Raw genomic sequence first — 16807 nt, 5'->3', positions numbered from 1 at the left:
GACCAGAGCCTTTCTCTCCAGAAGACAGCGCTAAACCTTTAGCAACTCAAGCTGCTCTCTAGTATTTAAAATATTCTACAGCTCCAAAGTATACAGCATTCTTCTAGTGGATGAGTTTAACAGAAAGGTTAATCTGTATTCTTGTTCTATAACAACTGTGAGTATCTGTTACTTAACCATAATATCCTTAATATCTTTGCTACATGAAGGTCTGCCAGCAAAAAAGTGCACAAGAGTATTCAAAATTAAAGAGTTTTCTGGAACAAGAGGAAAGGGAAAGCCAAAGATAAGGAAGGAAAACTATGTAAGAAGCAGAGGCTTACAAATCTGTCAGACATCTGGGTCTTAATAAATAATTTGTCATCCCTGAAGTTCTCCCTGTCACTTTAACCCTTTCTCTACCTTCCTAGTCCTTAAAACAGTTTTCAAAAAGGTAAAATGTGCCTACCCAGTTAAAATAAGATCTATTCTATAGAGAAATAGAATAAAACTTTCTCCTGTTTCTCAGAGATAGTTACAAGTGACACGTAATTGTACAGAATGTGTTTGTGCACAGAGGTATATATAATACATAAATACAGTGCTATTTTTTCATTGCAGTTTTTCTCTTTCCTTCCTGCTTGCCTTCTGCTACTCACTGTTTTTATTTCCTCTGACCAGCTTGGCCACTGAATTCTTTCCAGCTACTGACTTCTCCTTCTCTCCTGTCTTTCCCAAGTGGAATACAAAACCCTGTAACATTTGAATTTGAATGCATTGAAAATAAAGCAGAACAAGTTGACCTACCCCTATAGTTTCAAGCTTTTGTTTTAAACTAACTCATCAAAACCCTAAGAGTTAGTAGCAAACAGCAAGTAATTCTCAGGTTGGTAACTGAGAGGACTCATCTCCTCCCAGTAGCTTCAGCAATCCTGACCAGAGCCAAAGGTAACAAATTCTTCCAAGAGAAAGGGAGGAAATAGGATTATCTCTGTCCAGACTCACAACATGAACTGATCTCTGGAGGGTTCCCCCGCCCCCACCCTATGTCCTCCACTAGCTGTACGTGAAAAAATATTCCTCTCTCATGGCTACTGAAACAGACACTCAAGGGAGGGGAAAATCCCTTTCAGACCTTTGGAAGGTATTTTATCTTCTTGTCCTACACAAGTCTGTATTTATTTAGGTTTATAACTACAAAGTTCCCTTTATATTTTAAAATATTTTTATTTTTAAACATTTTAGTATATTTAAAACCTTTTCAAAATTTAAAAAAAGGTCTTGTATTTTAAAGTGTTTATCCTGCTCTGTGAGAGGGGAGTGGAATCAGCCACTCCTAAGACCCTTTTAAAACCCCGATTTCAATTGCTTATATATTTGAAAAACTACACATCTTTGCCAGTGACAGTCCAAATAACAATTTATATCATGCCCGTGGTCATACTATTATTTTATTTCAGCCAAAATGTTTAAATGTCTTCCAAGAACTGTATTTAGGGGAAAAGGAGAGCTGCATTTGGATATATGAAATGTTATTTAATACTTAGTCCTCTGAAAAATGTGGTCCTGGGTGGTGTAATTGTTCACCACTCTGCCTTGACCCTCTGCCCATCAGCTCTCCTTCTCTAAAACAGGATAATGCCACCTCTTCATATCATGTGACCACTGTGCAGAGAAATGAATTAAAGCCTACATGGCACGTGGATACTAGTGAGACAAGAAAGATAAAAAGAGCAAAAGGAAATTAAATAGTCCTGTTTACAGAACATCATTCGAACTGAGTGAATGGTGGTATATTTGTTTTATTAACTGAGCTCTGAAACTTAGAAAGAAAATAAAACAAAATTGAGTACTACTTTAACTTTAGAGACATTGTCATACTGTCCAAAAGGGGGAATTAAGGTTAAAGGCGGGAATCTAAGGTTACACAGAGAGCCTTAATATTAAAGTTACTTAATTTTGAGTGTGTGACCTAGCATCCCTAATAATATTATTTTAACATATTTTTTAATGTGTAATTATTTATAAAGCTCCAGACAGTAGGTGTGCATGATGCTTTATAGGCATATAAAATTGTCTGATCCCTGCCCCTAGGAGCTTGCGTGATGACACCACACAAGGGATGGGAAAAGAGGGGGTATGGGAGGACAGGGTTGCAACACTGTGAGATCATGAGATGTACTTACTGCTACATAAGCAACATTTCAGCTTCTCTGTGGTTTTCTTGTTACTCATTTAACACTATATATTAAAATTTGGTGAACAGATACATAACACAGAGACATCAACCGTAAGAAAGGATATGAATAAAGAGAACTATGTAGTACAATGTGCAGAGTCAGCAGTTAATATTAAAACATTCACAGCCAAACGTTGCATATAGTCAACTATTTATACGGTTTAGCCCTTGGCACCTCCAGCTGAGGTCTGGGTTCTGCTCCACCAGGTACTGTATAAATGTATCATGAGATACGATAGCTGTGTTATGGTTTTTACCATAAAAAAGCAGTCAGTGGCAGAAGGGGGTATCACGGACAGAGAGATCAAGTTAGTTTAACAGGTCAGAGGCAGAGCTAAGGGTAGAGTGTTTTGACACTTGTTTTGATATTCTAATTGCTAATTAATACGTGTATTTAGATCACTATTGCTTGAAGAAGAATCCTAAAACCAAACCGAATCAAACAAAAAATAGTGCACTTGCAAGTTGCTCCCATGTACTGGAAAACAAAACCATAGAGCAGCTTGGAAACCCTAGAATCCATGTACTTTCTTTTAGAAATTTCTGTTTCCGTGCTCTGGGAACTGAATGAGAACTGAGCTCTGCTGTGGCTATCATTTCTGTTTGTGCAAAGCCTGTGGTACATGTCATTTCTGACTCGGACATACTATTACCCTTCTATGTGCTAACAAACCTATCGCATGTCAAAGACTGTATCCTTAAATGCTCACAAGTTTCCTTGACTTCAGCACACGAAGAACCTGATGTGATATTCTGATGCTATCAGGCATATCAGTCACACAGAGATCACCCAGGACACCCAGTAAACAATTCTAGAAACTTGAAGAAAAATGAATTTAAAGCTAAACATACAATTAACTAAAGTAAGAAACATGGCAAAATATTCTTGATCTCCTGAAGCACAGGCTAAGCCTCTGGACCAAATGTAGGTAAGAACTGTGGACTTGATTCTGCTCTTCACTGCAGTTCTTCACATTTGCATATGTAAAATACTACCTGGATCTTTTTATAGCCCTTTACACTCTAAATATAATTTGCTTCCACTTTAACGGTACTTCTCACAACCCACAGAGTACAAAATGATTTTAGTACATAGCATTATAAATTCTTAGGAATTGTTATTTCACTGGGTGAAAAGCCCAAGTTTTAGTCAGTTTTACAATTTAAAATGACAAGCTAAATTTTTCCATTACTCTTATTAACCTTTTTTCCCAAGCCTTGGCCAAATTAGTCACTAAATAAAATTTCTGGCTTCAGTAGTTCTTAGCTTCAAGGAGGACTCAGATTCACTGCTGTTAACCACTACTACTTTACAGTAGCAACATGTTCTTCCAATTTTCTTTGTTGTTATCTTTCTTTTAGAATTCAGTTAGATCTTGGTACATGGATCACTAGTGTACCAAAAAAAAGACAGAAAGGAATGAATAAGCTCTGCACAAAATCTTCCATTAAGTTTTGTAGCTTATGAAATATATTTAAAGCTCTGTATAGCTTGGTATCAATTATTCACATTTTGACTTGTCTGGGGACTTAAGAGGCTGGTTTGGTCCTGAAAGCAGCCTGTTCATGAAAGAACTTTGTACAATTTCAGAGCTTCCAACACATTTTATTAGTGGGGTGGCAGCTGTTCTGACAGTGGAAGTAGAAACTGATGTTCTCCAGATTTGGATGTACTCAAAACTGTACTCAGAATTGATTTATATCCGATTAAAAAAATAATTTCATGCAAATAGGTTAAAAAAATTATTTTTTCCTTCCTTCTATGCCTAGGAAGTGGCTTTTGAAAACTTAGTAACTTGACCTCAAAAGGATTTAGAGAAGCACAATTTTCAAAGCTGTTTTGTCTACAAAGATAGGTTAGGAGTGGAATTAGATTTACCTTCAAATATTACTGGCACATTCGGAGCATAACTTTTTAAAAGTTATTACTATCAGCATCACTGTTATGTCAATCTAAGTGGATGATGACATAAGATTAAAATACATCACAAATGTTAAGTTTTTGCCATACACTAAAGCTGATCTGAAGAAATTTTGCCTTCCCAGAGCCTAAAAAATAAATAGTATTTATGAAAAACAACTGCATTCTCCAAACAACAACAACTGTATCCTATTTTAGTCCCAAATCATTCCTTTAAAATTATGGATATATTAGATAAATACACAATATTTAGCACAAAAAAATCACAGAAAAAAATAAGTTGGAAGCCTAGTCCAACCTCCTGCTCCAAGCAGGGCTAGTTTCAAAACCAGACCAGGCTGCCCAAAGCTTTGCCTGCATGAGTACTGAGAATCTCCAGAGACGAAGATTCCTCGATTTCCCTGGGCAACCTCTTCCACTGCTTAACAGTTCCCAGTTTAAGGAATTTCCTCCTTATATTCAATTTTTATTTCTTTTAGGGCAGCTGGTGACAGTTGCTTTCTGTCCTTTCGCAGTGTATTCCTGAGAATATTCTATGAGAAGCCTCGTAGTCTTCCTTTGTTTTAGGAAAAGACTGCAATCAGATCCCTCCTAACCCACATTGCTTTCCCAAGGTGAACAACCTAGTTGCTTCCCTTGCCCCAAATACCCCACGTGCTCCAGGGCCCCAGCCCTCTCAGCGGCTCTCCTCTGGACCCTCTCCAGGTTGGTAATCTCCCTCTTGGACTGAGGGCCCAAGGCTGGACATGAAACTACAGCACTGGTCTCACAACAGCTGAGGGGGGGAAGTTACCACCTCCCTGACTTCAACAGGCAGTGCAGCATACTATCCTTCCAGCTTCCTCTCCTTTCGCTCAGCAAGACCCCTAAGCAACAGTCCTGCTGGACAGCTAATGAAATGTCCTGCTGTCTCTTCTATGTGCACTCTTTCCAACCAGTAAAAATTTTGTGTGTTCGTGTAGCAAAGAAAAATCTAAATATACAGAATATACATCTTTGGCTGAAGGAAGAGAATACTGACTTTCAGGAGGGAGTGTGTCACAATGACCTATGGTCAATCTTTAATTGGTTAAAAAAACAGAAAAAGTTCCCCCCAAATTGTAGATTATTAATATTGTTATTACAGGGCTTTGCTTTGATGTCTTTGCTCAACAAAATGCTAACTTCTTCCTCCCCCACTGAATGTGTACGTGTGTTTTTCTAGCCAGTCTAGATCCTGCATTTTGAGGAAAGGTGGAATAGTCTATTTATCTCACAAGGATCAATCTAAGTGTACTGAAATTAATGGGTTGCTTTTCTGGATCACATCTGGAATCTTAATTGCAGTTATAATACTAGCCTACCTAATCCTTCCAACAGAAACTGCTTCACAGCCTAAGACACTGCAAAAGGAGAAATCACAAGAAAAATGTGTTTTTGAGCAAGTATCTAAGTGAGGCTTGACCTTGTCCCCGTTGATACTAATGGATAAAGAAAAACCTTAAGATCATTCCAATAGGTTAAATACTGACTTTGGCCTAATTCATCCCTAAGTTATCACCCACTGCATGATCGAAGATGAAGTTCTCACTCAGAAATGTGTGGAAGGAAATAACTAGGTCATGATACACACCCTTATGAAGGGGCTACAGATTAGCAGCTAAATGGAGAGAGACCAGAAAGCACAGACTTTGTGTCAACTGAGAATTCAGAGGAATTTCTGGCCCCTGTTCCATGACTCTGCAGCATCACACAGAGCGGATCCCTGTCAGTATTACCAGGCCACCCTCCTTGCTGGAGGCACAGCTTCCTATTTAGCCAGTTTGTATTTGCAAAGTCCTATAAATTTTGGGTTCCCTTTGCAGCTCTGCCACCAACTATGTGAGTTTTGGCAAACTAACAGTGTCAGAGTCATTTGTGCTTAAAGGCAGTTCCTAGTTAAATTCCAGGTTCTCGTATTTTCTTGGAAAAACTGCAGAAAATGTTTGTTTATGTGAAAAAAAAAGAAAAAAACAACAGAAAAGGAAATATGCTGAAAAAAACCACCCCAAGGTATAACACCAGTGCAGGTTAGCAGTAGGTGAATATATATATATAGATGCATGCACACACTCCCAAACCAATCTCCAAAGTTCACTGCATACAATCATTTTCCACCTGGCTTGAATTTTCCATTATATGACCTCCATGTCATTTTTCTGGATTAACACACAGTAACATTTTAAACACTTCAGATGCTATCAGAAGTACAAAATAAACCAAACTGTAACAAAATTATTTCAGACTCCTTGAAGAAATCAACTCTGGAGGGCAGTGGGTCTTTTGCAAGAAATGAACTACAAGTTCAAACAAAAAAGTGACCTTTGCCTGTTGCTACAAGTATGTCACTGGAGGGGATTTGGCACTGAGCGTTCCACTGGGAGGAGTCACTTGGCAATGGTACTGGTTTATGAAAGAGTAAAAGAAAGTATAAATTGGTTTTCTTAAATGATTCCCTACCAGGACGACATGCAAGATATTTTCACAGAGCTGGTGGCAAGTAAGTATTTACCTCTGTGGAGCACTGTCAGATCCCACGCTATCGCAGGAGGTGTTCTTCACAGGACATGTCTCTGTGCCACACATCGCATCTGCCTCAGCTGAGTCCATGTAACCATTGACCAGCTTGATGTCTCTCAGCTTCATACTGTCATTTTGTGAATCCAAAGATACAATGTCAGATGGGGAGCTCACAACACCCGAGTCCTCTGTGGTGTCCTCAGATGCAAAACAGCTGCTTTCTGATGCCGTTTCTTCCACCTCTGATAGCTCCAGAACTGTGTCATCCACTACATAAACATTATCATGTGCAGACAGCAGGCTCTCTAAATGAAATACAGCAAGGAAAGTTAGCTGAAAGTCATCAGTACATAAATCAGAGAGCTATTCTTTTGTAATTGGAAAAAACCCACATGAAATACATTAGAAATAGTAGGAGGGAGATCAGTATTTGTATATAAGATAAAGATGATTTGAAAAGTGACAAAAATTACGTTCTCCGCTTTTAGAAAGGCAGTTTGCTCTGCCAGTTCTGTGGAATTTGGGTTTTATAACTTTCATAGCATATCAGTTTCCCTAATTCTATGAAGAAACAACTTTCCAGGAACAGTTTCTTGGGGAATTGACCCAAGTTTAAATGATGTGGTTCAAGAAATCACTCTTGTTATTCCTTCTGTCAACATAATCTCACTGTTCCTCTTCCATTCTGCCAAACAGGTAATGACATTTCTAATAAGAAGTCTATATACAGGTAAAAACAGGCAGTGTTTCCCAGTCAGGATACTGAGTTGGTAAACTAGATCTACTGCTGGCCCACTGGGTGTCATTTATTTTACCAAGCTTCAATATTTATTTTGCTTTAAGTGGGAGAATAACAGTTGTCTATTTTTCAAAGCATATAAAATCTACTAATAAATGTAGAGAAAAGCAGACAGTGCCAAGCCTAAAGCAGAAACTTTTCCAGTGTTTAGTCACTTATAAAGGAGATCAAGGGATATGCCCTTTGCATGTTCAATTCTATTAAAAGTTGCAAATTTTGAGAGAAGATTAGACACAGTACAATTTCTCATACTCTGTTTTAGTTCGGTCCCTGTGAGCTACCCCCTTTTCTGTTTGTTTGTTTGTTTGCTTTTTGTAAAAAATACAATTTTTTAATTTCCCTTAAGAAAAGTACTCTAGACTCCATCATGCAATTATACTATTAAAGGAGAACTCCCAACAAGGTCAATAATTTCAATGACTGAAATTATTGAGTGACGAAAGACAAGATCGAGCCCAAACATATGTCTCCTGATCAAAAGGAATCAATAAAGACTAATCTAAATGTTTAATTTGGAATTATAAGTGTGTGCCATTCACTTCTACAACCTCAGTAAGCAAAAGAAAGATTAAACGTCAGTTTATGGTCTGATCTTCCAGACACTTGTGGTGGATGTTAATTACATGAGAAGTCCTAAGTCTATAAGCATGACTAAGATTAAACATACACTTCACTGTATTTTATGGTCAGAATCTACAACTTTTTGAGGCTTACATGAAGCTACAGTTCAATAAAAATTATCAACAGAGAGAAATAATTCTGAATTATTTTGAATACACAAAAGTATTTTCTTTAAGTCAGAGAACTGAAAACAATTTTGTTAAAGAATGTCACAGAAATAATTTTATAAGGGTGTAGCTTAGCAGTGAAACTTGGAGTGAAACTAGAATAAAAATCAAGCCAACATTCTCCTTGACTGAGGTTACAAGATGCCATTAAGTACTGAAATTGATTTCTGACAGCAGAAGCAATAAAATTCATAAGGTTGCAAATCATGATTAAAGTTTTAAGTGCTGTCAGGCATCAGTATTAATGATGGAAGATGATCCAAAGACTCTATTGCAACTTTGGAAGAAATGTTATTTGATTTCTTTGACCTTATTTTCTGTAACATTAGTTCTAGATTCTAGATTTAATCCAAGAGATTGTTCCATTTTAAAATGGCAATTACAGGAACTAAGTATGTGTCACTGAATGGATTTGAGGCTCATGACAGAACTACAGTTAGGAAAACACTAACATGAAGCATAAATATGAATAATTTGACATTGAACATCAAATAATAAAACCCCAAAAAAACAGATAGTGAGGAAATAAGTAATAGTATATGGCCTTCTTGGCTTTTAAACAAACAAAAAAACCCAGTAACAACCCACCACCAAAACATTAGTAAAAGCAACAATATGTTAAAGCCAGGACAAAGTAGGATAGCAAAGAAATCAATTTAAAGAGTGGAAGTTGAAGAGTGGAAGCACACGGGAAGATTTTGAAGCAATGCACAATGCAGTATACTTTGAGGTAAAGAGACTTCTATATAGTACGGGCCAGACCTGTTGTCACCCGGATGCAATGAACGACCTCTGCCCTACAGCTGGCACAGCAATTTATAACAAAGTACCTACTCCCAGATCCTGACACCAGGATGGCAGCCTTTTCCTCCCTAGTTGTCTCTCCCATTTCCTCATCCTCTTCTTGCCTGCCTGCAACTATTTCCTGCATCTTTCCGCTCAGGGATTTAGATCCTTTTGGTCACATGGCCCTACTTGGTATTACTGTAGTAATAACAACACTCAAGGCTCTCCCTGCTCAGTGGCAGGATCTCCACCCCCAGCTCCTTGTTCCCACATATTGACAAATAAAATGAAAAATAATTCTCTTATTACCAGGGTCCACGTGCAAGTTAATCCCTGTTATGTCTAGATCTTGGCAGCTGAATCACCCAGTTCAGAATAAGAACATTTTCATTCAACGGTAGTTTTATCCTGAAGCATAGAACTACAAACAGATATCTTTCTACTGAAGTAAACCCAAAATGTCCCCCTTTCTTCAAGCCTATCAGTTTGTCTGATAGCACTTCCATTTTATCTTCACTGAGAAGATTCATGAATTTTTAACACAGTTAACGCATGGCACTGAACAGAGTTGTTGGCTACTTGTCTGAACATGAAAGCGCACATATAAAGCATGACTATGATGCTTCTGTGTCATGTTAACAACCTTGTTTCAGCTAAGAGCAGCACTAAAACACCCTTGTTTTAAATTTGAGCCATTCTTTGATGGATTAAGTAAGAACTGTTTTTCCTTCTACATGCTTGATTAAGTCTTCACTGGGGCAAACTGAAGATGGATGGGCATTACTGGGTAATAATACATGACATGAAAAAAGCCTACCTCAACTTTTCTGAGTAGTCTTGACTTTAGGAGTGAGGATATACCTTATAAAACTTTCTAATTCTACATGGAGAACAGTGTAATATCCAGTAGTAGATGTGATTCTGCCTTGTAATTTTTGCATACTTTTTTCTCCGAGGGGATGCACCTGCAGAAAACCACCACACACTAAACACAATGTGATCACAATGATGGCAGCTACTGAGGTTATTTGTTGGTCGAACAAAGAAAAATCTCAACGTTTGCTTCTCTTTTCTCTTTCATAACACTACGACACGTTCAGGTTCTGATCACAACCTCGTGCACACATATCCAGCTTCAGAAAGAGTATGCAGCAACTGCTTCAGGACTGAACACACAAGTAATAACTGCGACAGATAACGTATTATTGAAACACTTCTGTACCTCAGAAGACTGAGTTTTCAAATATATAAGTAACATGTGACCCCATTCAGTGCCATCAGGTGGGGTGTGATATTGAAAGGGGTGTAGAAATTGACCCACTGTCTCCAAGTCATTCTAAAATCTCCGTGGGACATCTCACCCACAAGTGAAACCGGAGAGAGTCTGTCAATGCCCTGCATTGATGCTTACCTATGTCCTGCTTCACACTGCAGACACTGCTAAGCCCAAATGAGTGCTGTAGAAGGGATCTTCCTGGATTCGCAGCAGCAGTGCTGTCGCTGCACAATTAGGTCAACCACACGTTACAAAGGCTTTCTTGCAGAGGGGGATGTCTGTTTGCAAGAATGTTGCCCATGATCATCAAGAGGGAAAGAGAAGAGCTCATGAGTAAAGAATGTGAGCTTCTTGTTTAACACAAAAGAAATCTTGCTGCTTTAATCTCAGTAGTCTGTAAGTAATTAGGAAAACACTGAACTCCGAGTTTAGAGGAGTCATATCTGCACTCATGCAGTTTGATATCGCATATATGTACACATTACTCATACAGAATGCCAACGATGGGGAGACAGATAAACCTCACCTTGTTTAAATGCAAACCAGCACTTTCAGAAATGAAGATTTAATTCAATAGTTAAAAAACTACCATGGGTAAAATAGTCACTTTGATTACTACCATTAAAATAACCATCATCGAATTTGAATGAGACTAGAATCAGACTTAAGTGTTCAAAAGATGCATATCCCACCTGGACTCACAAAATCAGTCAGCAAAGCCCAAGCCATCACTCCTTCTGAGACCAATGGGCACAGGGTGTAAGTCGTAACTGTTCAGAAAGTGCTGTGACCTTCTGGTTTTACAGCACTGCTGGTGGTTTATTGTCATATTCAATAATGACAGAAACAGTACATGCAACAGCATTTCTGAAGATGTAACAGTTGATTCACCCCTACATGATGAGTAACCTGAACTTCACAAGGGTTTTAAGAGACACAAAGTTCCTCTAGCTCATCTGACTCTTGCTAAGAGGTTGGTAATTGTTTTACAATTTCTTTCATCATTTGTTCCACTGCCAAAAAACTTTCTTTTCTAAAATTGCTTTACCATAGTTCAAATGGTCTATTATAATGAAGTTGTAAAAAAATATTACAAACTTCTTGATGTTAAAGAATATTAATTCTTATAATGACCCCCAAATTAGAACATAATTCTTTCAATGACAGTACTTAAAACTTCTAGCAAGAGAAAGAAACACTGCTCTAAGTATTTGTATGGGCAGTAAAAAGTTAGACTATCACCAAAGACCAGTATTAAAAAATTGTGCACTTTTTTTGTACACTTGGAAGAAGGCTGATGGAAGAAATGGGAAAAGAAAACATTTGTGGTGGCAATTATTTACAGAGATAATGAAAACAACATAGATTAGCTTAAGAGTTTTCCTACAGGTACAATGTGTTCTTGTTATATTTTACTCCTTTTGCTCATCAATTCAAAACTTTTACACAGAAATAAGTGTTAAAGACTATTCAGTGTGCAGTTAAAGCATGAGAAAGAATGGGTGGTCTCCCTATCATAATTAAAACTATTATAATTCAACATGCTTCCTAGCATATTTGAGCCTACATGCATACATTATTTTTTTAAAAAATTAAAAGAAACAAAGAGAAAATAAATGCCCACTGTTATAGACTAAAAATAGTATGAGAGGAGTGGGGGAATAGCTCAAGACCTGAGGCACTCCTTCTCTCCCAACTTCTGTAACTGCCTTGCAGAAACTGAAGCTGGGGCCAGGAAAGGCTAAGGAGAGATACTATGCTTTGCAGCTCCAGCTCTCCTCCGAAATGAGGATGTAGAGCAGCTTAATGTTGGCTCAGCTCATTTAGGTCACAGAATCACAGAACAATTTCATTTGGAAAGAACCTCTGGAGGTCACCTAGTTCAATGTCCTCCTCAAAGCAAGGATAACTTCCAGCTTCAACAAAGTAGCTCAGGACCTTGAGCAGCTGAGCTTTGAAAATCTCCAAGCATGAAGACCACTGGAAAAAATCATGAATCATTCTCTGGGCAATGTCTAATGCTTCTCCCACTTAAAAACATTTCTTTAATGTCAAACTAAAAAACTTCTAGCTGCAACTTGTCACTGTTGCAGTCTTATCCTTTTGCAGTGAATCTCAGAGAAGAGTCTGGCTCACTCTTCCTTTTCAATGCAAGACAGCATTCAAATTCTCCTTGCTCTTCCCTTCTGCAGGCTGAATAAGCCCTGTTGCCTAAGCACCTTCATGTATGTCTTTGATGCCTTCTGCCAGACTCTGGTGCCTCTGGTTTGTCAGTACCTTGTTTTAGAGAACTCAAAACTGGACTCACTTTTGGACAATGGACTCATATGTGGCTTCATGGCAGTCAAATAAAGGGGAGTAATCATTTTCTCTGATCTGCTGGCTGTGCTCTTGCTAGTGCAATCCAGTCTGTGGTTAGTGCTTCATCACTGTAAGGGCACGTTGCTGACTCACACAGTCCTGCATGTGACTCCCAGTTCTCACACAATGAGACATTTTCAGTCTCCTTCCTAGTCTCATGCCCCATGCTTATGTTTTCCAATAGATTCTTTAATTGCAGTTATTCTCACTGCACAAACCCTGAAAACAGAAGTAAATCCATTCCTTTACACGCTAGCCAACAAAAAAAAATTAAAAGACTCACAAAGGATGTCTCACCAGACATACCATCAGAAAGTTACAAATGGAGTGTTATTAGATACACACTGTGAATCTTCAGCGCTTCCATAGTTAATCCCAAACTAATGACAGTTAACTTAGCTACCTAGATCTACCCTCCTATGGTTGAAAAATAAATGCAATGTGGACTCATTTAACCTGCCTTACGAATTCGGGTAGTTAAGCACTTCCCTTGAGGTTAAACTTGTCTGTTGTTAGTTGATATCACAACAGAAAAGTATTGTAACTTTTACAAAAGCTTTTTTGGCAATGGTGTTTCCTACACCAAAGGCAATATAAGATAGGATCAAGCCAGGGAATGAGAACTGAAGAGTGTTCCAGTCCCTCTATTGTTTTTTCCATGTAAAAGTAACTGTGAATGTCTGTGCACTAATGTTTGATTTTCCTTTCAAATGTATACTGAAAATGATTGTGAAGTCTCTCTCTCAAAACAACACTACCTAAAATGTCTGCTGGCTCTTGAAAGACTGGGAGGAAACTACCACTGCTACTGCTACGCTCTTCTATTTCAGACCTTTATTTTTACCACCTGCCAAACAAGAAAGGAAAAATTTCTGAACCAACACAGCGCAGATTTTCAGACAAAGAAGAATTAACATATTGAACTTTATTATTCCTATTTCTTTCCCACAATCCTTTCTTCAGTGATTGAAAAAGCCTCTCTGACCTCTGCAAAGCCCATTTGACCTAGAATGCTGTTGCTATTGCTAAACTGCTTTTCATCCTCTCCTTTCTGGCACTCTCATGAACCTACTAGTTCCTTGCTTTTATAAAAGACTTGTTTGGACTCTCTGACAAGTCTACATCGTAGTCAGTAACTAGCCTTCCTTATTCAGAGGGATCAGATGTCATAAAAGTGACATGAAGAGCAAAATGTTCTTTGACAGAAGAAGGATCATTTGTCAAAGTAGATCTTCCCTTGATTAACATGAGTACATTACCATTTGGTTTAGGAAAGGACAGATTTTAGAAAATGAATCAGTAGCGTGAATTGTTCATTTCCTTTTATTCACAATGAAGTATGATGGGGAGACTTTCACAACAGTTCCTGGTGTTCACTATCTAAGTTTAGCAGAGAATTAGAATGATTTAGAAGGTGCTTTCAGGGCTCTAGATGGTCCTTTATATAGGGTGAGGAGAGTGTGCATAATCCATGCAGTTCAAAAAACTATGAACAAGCAGGTTAAAGGAGGAGGATAATATGAAAATATATTTAAGAGAATATTATAGATAACTTCAGAGTTGCATTTCATAAATCACCATGTGTAACACTGGTAACTTGCCATGTTAAATAACGGGGCTCTTTGGGGACCATAGAGGGAAAGGAAAATCTACATCTAAAACCAGAGATTGTGCAATGTAATGAGCCTAGTGAAGAAATAAACCACTCTCCACATTTTTCTGGGAATTATTAGTCTTAAGTGATAGATTTGGACAATTTGCATCCTTTACAGAGGTGGTCGGTTTCCATTCATGCACACTGCAGAATCTAAACAAATGGACTGTGAAGGTGATTTTCATGAGCTACCTTAGAGAACACACTCTATAAAACTACATGAAAAGCATATCCAGTGTAATGATTAAACCCAGAAATGATTAGTGTACCTATGCAATAAAACAATGTTTTATTAGGTGATTTTTAAGACCACAGAAGCTTTTATTTTTAAACTTCACCATCTTTTTCCTCCAGTGCACTCTGTATCAATTCTCATCCTTACTCTGTCTGTTAACAATTCCATAAAATCTCTACTACAGTTTTGTATTTATAGCATAATCCAGAGGAGAAAAACATAAAACACTTTCGCATTGTAATTATATTTTCCTTGCCCAGCAACTAGCTCCCAGCAAACTCAGCAAAGAGACACAAAAACCCGACCCTAAACCAAACACACATACACACATGTACACACACAGTTGTGGGATTTAAGAGCTCTTTTTCATAGTACAGACACACCATTCCACTCACAGTTTTGTATTTATTTCTAATTAAAAGTGATTTAAAAGTTAGGGAGGGTGGAAGAGAATCAGGTCAATCAATAATAATCTATCGATTACTGAAACCATTAGGTATTAAACAGCTAAAAATAAAAAACATTGAGCAGTTGCTTTCTATTTATGGGGACAAAGTATACCTGCCTTAGGCACAGAAGCACTTCTACTGAGAATTGCTGCACAAATAAGAAAAAATCTTCCTATCAATGCAGACTTAACTAGGCAGTCATGGCAACAAATAATGGTTTTGCTCCATACCAAAAGGTAAGAGGGAACTCCAGGCTGGAGTGTTGGTTAACAAAATGAGATTTCATCACTCTTGCAAATTTTTTTCCAATCCACCCTCAGAGTACCTCAATCCATTCAGATATGTGATGTCACCCTCCAGTTCCCCCATCAGTGCATCCATCATTTCCCCTTACATCTCTTTCTACTTTTCAATAGGACAGTACTTATAACACAATCCGAAGTCAGACAGAGCCCTGAGAAAATTTTTTCATGCACAAACCACCCCTCTAACTTACAATTAGAATGGTACAAAACAACTTCATTTAATTGGCCAAAACATACTTCAGCCAAACCACCAATAATGTAAAGGCCTACACAGAAGATTTTTAACAGCTAGCCCCAAATTTAGATATGAAAACATTTTCATACACCTCCATACTATAAAGACACAAAGTTCTATTCTGACCATTTTTTATGTATATTACCTGACTCCTCTTGGACCCCCAGATCAATGGAATATCTGCTTCCCTCTCCAAATGGCTTTTCAATAAACTTGGGCTGGTGGTTTACTTTGGCAATTATATTTCTAGAAATATTTTAACCTAGAAGAGCATGTTTCTGTTCCGAGTTTAGTTATTACACATTTTACTGCACATTCACACTCGATTACTCTGCTATCATACTTCTCATAGCTGTGAGACATCCAGTGATGTCAATAAAACTATATACCTGGTGAGAAACTACTTGGAGTATCCGAACACTTCTTGTCGCTAAGACAGTTTGGCTACTGAAACTGCCCAGTAAAGAAAAAACTATTCTTGCACAGAACAAAACTGACGACAGGAGTATCTCCCCATAGATCTTGTGCAATATCATCCAAAAGGGCACTGTACCATTTTCAAAGGATATTTCCAAGGCACTTTGAAGACCAGACTCCTGAGCTGGGATGTGGGCAAACCAAGAATAGTGAGGCCAGGAGAGTGCGTGCCAATCGCACTCACCACCTGAAACACTGCCAGGCCCCACGGGTCTATGCTAGCAGGAAATAGCTGCAGACATGCTGTAGAAGCCCATAAAGGCAACTGGTTGTATGGAAAGATAGCAAGAGACAGATTTCTTTAGTGACACAGACAACCAAGCAACCACAGCATGGAGCAAGAATCAAATGCAGGGTATCATGAGTCCAGAGGAGGGCCATGAAGATGACTAGAGTACTGGAGCACCTCTTCTGTGAAGACAGGCTGAAAGAGCTGGGTTTGTTCAGCCTGGAAAAAAGAAGGCTCTGGGGAGATCCCATAGCACCTTCCAGTTCCTTAAAAGGAGGCCTTACAACAGAGCTGGAGAGGGACTTTTTACAAGGGCATGTAGTGATAGGACAAGGGAATATGGTTTTAAACTGGAAGAGGGTAGCTTTAGACTAGACATTAGGAAGAAATTCTTTATTGTGACAGGTTGCTCTGAGAAGTTGTGGATGCCCCAGCCCTGAAAGCATTCAAAGCCAGGGGCTTTGAGCAACCTAGTCTAATGGAATGTATCCCTGCCCATGGCAAGGTGGTTAGACTGTAGATGATCTTTAGGGTCC

General features: G+C 38.3%; 1 protein-coding gene across 1 annotated transcript in view; it reads right to left on the bottom strand.

Annotated features, from left to right (window-relative positions):
* Positions 1 to 15409, bottom strand: part of LOC116784303 (protein cordon-bleu-like) — a 34186-nt gene extending 18777 nt beyond the window's left edge. The window contains exons 1-3 of the mRNA XM_032682826.1: positions 15351 to 15409; positions 10462 to 10550; positions 6670 to 6982 (exon numbers count right to left, since the gene is read on the bottom strand). Of these exons, the coding sequence (XP_032538717.1) occupies positions 6670 to 6982; positions 10462 to 10550; positions 15351 to 15409 (461 nt within the window). The remainder of the gene's footprint in view (positions 1 to 6669; positions 6983 to 10461; positions 10551 to 15350) is intronic.
* Between the last annotated feature and the right edge of the window lie 1398 nt (positions 15410 to 16807).

This window comes from Chiroxiphia lanceolata, chromosome 1, assembly GCF_009829145.1.
Source record: "Chiroxiphia lanceolata isolate bChiLan1 chromosome 1, bChiLan1.pri, whole genome shotgun sequence".
NCBI lineage: Eukaryota > Metazoa > Chordata > Aves > Passeriformes > Pipridae > Chiroxiphia > Chiroxiphia lanceolata.
Note: the sequence above shows the minus strand (reverse complement) of the source record. Positions and strands in the feature narration are given on the sequence as shown.